Genomic DNA, 4,310 nt, shown 5'->3' with positions numbered 1-4,310 from the left:
TCCAGAGAATTGAGATTATCTAGATCCTGTGGCAGTACTTTAACTTTCATACAACGGAATATAGTCAAAGTCTCCAACGTGGGAAGAGCCCCTTCTTCGACGAAACTACACACACTCTCCAGAGAAGGTAACATCCACAGTTTGAGCTTGCGCAACCTCGGAAAGCAACCTTTCCTCCAAAAATCTTCTCCCAACTCCGTGAGCAGAAGGCATTCCTCAACATCTATTTCATTCAAATTGGACAGTCTTGCTAACCCTAATCCGGAAAGAGTGAGCAGTATTTGAGAAGACTTCAGCTTTAAGTACTTGAGATTTTGTAATTTTGGGAAAAAATCAGGGGTTCCTTTAACGTGATAATTATACAGCTGGAGCCTCTCCAAGCTGTGCATGGCGCCCATGTCACTCGGCAGTTATGTTTGATGGACTTCAGGCATCCAAAGTAGCCAAAGTTCTTGAAGCTCCACAAGATTCCCCACGTTTTTCTCCTCAATTTGGGATTTTAGGATTAGACGCAGATGCTTGAGGCGATGGAGTTTGCATACGTCTTGCAATGAGGCCTCCCTTGATTCTCCTCCTCCTCTTACATCCCGTGAATTTCCAAACATTGTCGACTTCCAAGTCAAGCTCTTCCAAACTAGTAAGGTGTGATATGTCGCGTGAAACGAAGTCCAAATCATAACAGTGGGCTAACTTAAGAGTTTGGAGACTTTTCAGCTTTTTTATCATGAAAGGAATATTCTTCAGAGAGGAAAAAGGAAGATCTATAAACTGCAGTCTACTCAGCTCAAATGTTTGATGAGGGATTACCTTAATCTGGGTATTTGAAAGCTGCAGATAGAGGAGATGCTTCAGTTGGTGGATGGAATTTGGGAAGAATTTGATGGGCGTGTTGCTGAGATCAAGCACCTTCAACATATTCAGCTTCTCCAGAAAGCTCTCTGGGACCTCCTCAACTGTGTTCCAGCTCAACAACAGAGTCACTAACTTCTCGCAATCAACACTTTCAGGAAGAATTCTGATGCGGTTATGCATCAGTGATATCCTTACCGATGTTGCGCTTGCAGACTTTGGAAACTCTGTTAAACTCTGCCCTGCACGGAACAGGATATTTTTGTCGACCTCAGCGACGTGTACCGCCATATCTCTGAGCACATCGTGGATTTTCACTTTCCATATTTGATGCCCTTTTGCCTCTGTAACCTCAATCTCAACCAAACATTGGTTCGCCAAGGTCCCGAGAAAACCGTGGCGCCCCACTTCTCTGCTTTTCACCAGGCCCTCAGCCAGCCACAATTGTATCAATTCATCCGCGTCGATTTCCTCGTCTTCTCTATAGGCGGCCAAGTACAGGAAACAAAGCCTGAGCTCATCCGATTCCAGAGCATCGTAGCTCTGCTTCAGCCGCTTGAATAATTCCTCCACAATCTCTCGATGAATACGATAAAACTCTGGATCGATCGCCTTTAGCTGCTTGAGAACATATACCCATTCGGACGGCGTACTGTTCTGAAGATCCGGCACTGCCCGAGCAAGCGTCTTAATGGCTAGGGGATGTCCTTTACATTCCCTTGCAATGCTTCTGGCCAAGGGCTCAATCTCGCTATCCATATTCTGATCCTCGCCGGCTGGGAAAGCTCCTCTGCAGAAAAGCTCCCAACCATCTTCCTCCGACAGTTGCTTCATTGCAATCATCTTGTCTGCTTTCATGCTCCTGCACATCTCTTTATCTCTAGAAGCCAGTACAATTTTTATTTTATTACCAAGAGGAGAAATTCCCAATGTGGAAACATCTATTCTTTTCCACACATCGTCCAAAATGAGCAGCAGTGGCTTCTCCTTGAAAACCGAATGCAAGAACCCTTCGGCTTCGTCAATGCTCGAATTGGATCGCCAAGGCAATTCAATTCTCTCACAAATGCGCCTCTGGAGATCAGATATATCGGAGTCTCTGGACACAGTAACCCAAATTACAAGCTTAAAGAAATTGACTACTTTTTCGTTATTGTTGATGTGTTTGAGCATGAACGTTTTTCCCACGCCGGGCATTCCATAGACTCCAACAACACGAACAGAATCATCTTTCAGCAGCCACGTCTCCAGCTCCTCCAGCTTCTCGTGAACAAATTTGCCAACGAGCTCGTTCTCCATGGGCTGTACCAGCATCCATAGAGGCTCCCCGAGCTCTCCATTCTTGGGGAAATGTGAATCTTTTGTCTTCAGAAGCTTATCTATCTCCCCTCGAGAATTAAGGACTTCTCGACTGGATTCTGGGATAAGCAAACAGTGAGGGCAGCATCCACACAAGCGACGGTCCTTGCTCTTTTCGTACTGTTGAAACACCTCTTCAGCAGATTTGACGATTCGCTCTTGTGTGTTGAGCCAATTCCTCACGACTCCCTTAGGCTGTCGACCTTGCCCACTTAACTGAGTCTTAATATAATCTCCCATGGCTTTCACATAATCTATCTCCTGGCGGAGGCGTACGGCATTGCTACGTAAACTCCTTAGGTTCTTAACGTTAAAGACGTCCATTTGCCAAACGCAAACAGAAATAACGAGTACCTATCAACTCTCTCGATCAGTCTCAAAACACAGACCTGAGAAAAGCATTCGATAAGTGCATGGTTTAATAAGTGTGGTTGGAGCATTTCTCTCGCTCTCTCTTTTGTTTTGCTGAAGATATGTTGAGCATGCCGTGCTATGCTGGTCTAAAGATGGCGAAGATCATTATTCTTTCACAACACTCTTATGTTGCTGGCTCCGTGGCATCTATACTATTCCTCATTTCGCATTTTCTCGTGGCATCTAAACTATGCCCCATTTCCGATGTTCTCGTAACATTCTATGGTGGGTCCAAATTATACAGTTTCAGACGTACATGAAGCCTTCAACCACATTAGTCAGTCTGGACCTTTATAAAGTAGTTTTCACCAATCAATACAGAGGTACAAGCTTATAGGCTCAAACTTCTTCGGGTAATTGTTAAAGACTGAGGGGTATGCATTCTACCAAATTCGCTCGGGGCATGATCTCGATCTCATCCCTTATTATGTCGGAGCCTTGCATTCAACAAGACTTGATCCCTTATAGACTCATTTGGAATTCATTTGGGTCCAAATTTCGTTTGGAATAATTTCTCCTTTTTATAATGCATAGAGAAATAGTCTAAGCATGTTCGACAAGTTGGGCACATAGAAAGAGGCCATTTTATCTCACTAGGATTTCTTTATAAGTTGGATTTTCATTCATATCTCCCTACTTTGAAAATTAGACGTTTATCTTATTAAGATATTAGTCATATTCTAGGCAATGAGGATACATTTTCATGATTTTTGTATGAGGTCTTCTATTGTCAAAAGAAAAGAGAATTGCACAAGTTGGCCCATCAAAAGAGGCTATTTTATGTCACTAAGATTTCGTTACAAGTGGAATTTAAATTGATGCTAATTTGTGTCTCCGGTTCTGAAAAATCGTATGTTTAGCTTAATAAGTTATTACTCAAATTCAAGACCATGAGAATAAATTTTCATGATTTTTGTAGGTTGTTAAAGGAAGGGAATTGCATTTATTTTTGTTGTAGATTGTTATAACAAGATGTGTTTTCTTGTACTAGGAAAGAAGATTCTTGAAATAGTATGACTAATTCTTTTAAAAAAAATTTAGCTTCATTTTAATTTTTTTATTTTATTTATTTTCACATATGTATTAAAAATCTTTAAAAAAAAATTAGGCTACATTAAAGGGGAAAAAATATAAGATTAAATAATTTACATAATTGTTTCCATAAAATAATATTCAAATTAAATGATTAATATATGATTGGTATACCTTGAAAGGAGCTATAATAAGAAGCAACTTAATAATTGCTTTGCATGTCTTGACGTTTGTGGGAGAAATGAAATTTGGTTTCTTACTTCTTAATAATTCATGGTGTTATGGAAAAATTGTAAGGATGCAAGGAAATATAGACGAAAAAAATTGAAATTAGGAAAATATAAAAAAATATACATACATGTACATGTATAAAATAAATTTAATTATTTTCAAATCAAGTACAATGAAAGACATGATTAACATAACTGAAAAATAAACTTTATATAAAAAATAAAGTTGAAAAAATAAAAAATAAAAGTATTAAGTATGATTATTTCAATATAACCATCAAACTTAAAATAATGTAATGTAAGAAAGAATGTAATAACACTAAAAATATTGAACCACATAGATTAAGTATGTGAGCAAAACTCTAAACTATCCCAGCAAGATAAATCTAATAGAGTGTGGTTCGAACTCATGGAGATTGCAATGCC

General features: G+C 39.5%; 1 protein-coding gene across 1 annotated transcript; it reads right to left on the bottom strand.

Moving 5' to 3' along the window:
• Positions 1–486: 486 nt before the first annotated feature.
• On the bottom strand, positions 487–2,532 carry LOC131063273 (putative disease resistance protein At5g05400). Its single transcript, XM_057997060.2, has one exon. The coding sequence runs from the start codon at positions 2,530–2,532 to the stop codon at positions 487–489; it is 2,046 nt and encodes a 681-aa protein (XP_057853043.2).
• Between the last annotated feature and the right edge of the window lie 1,778 nt (positions 2,533–4,310).

This window comes from Cryptomeria japonica, chromosome 2, assembly GCF_030272615.1.
Source record: "Cryptomeria japonica chromosome 2, Sugi_1.0, whole genome shotgun sequence".
Lineage (NCBI taxonomy): Eukaryota > Viridiplantae > Streptophyta > Pinopsida > Cupressales > Cupressaceae > Cryptomeria > Cryptomeria japonica.
This window is presented reverse-complemented; position numbering and strand designations above follow the sequence as displayed.

What these genes read in the sequence shown, in the direction of transcription:
- LOC131063273 (XM_057997060.2), bottom strand. Translation starts at nt 2,532, where the DNA reads ATGGACGTCTTTAACGTTAAGAACCTAAGGAGTTTACGTAGCAATGCC.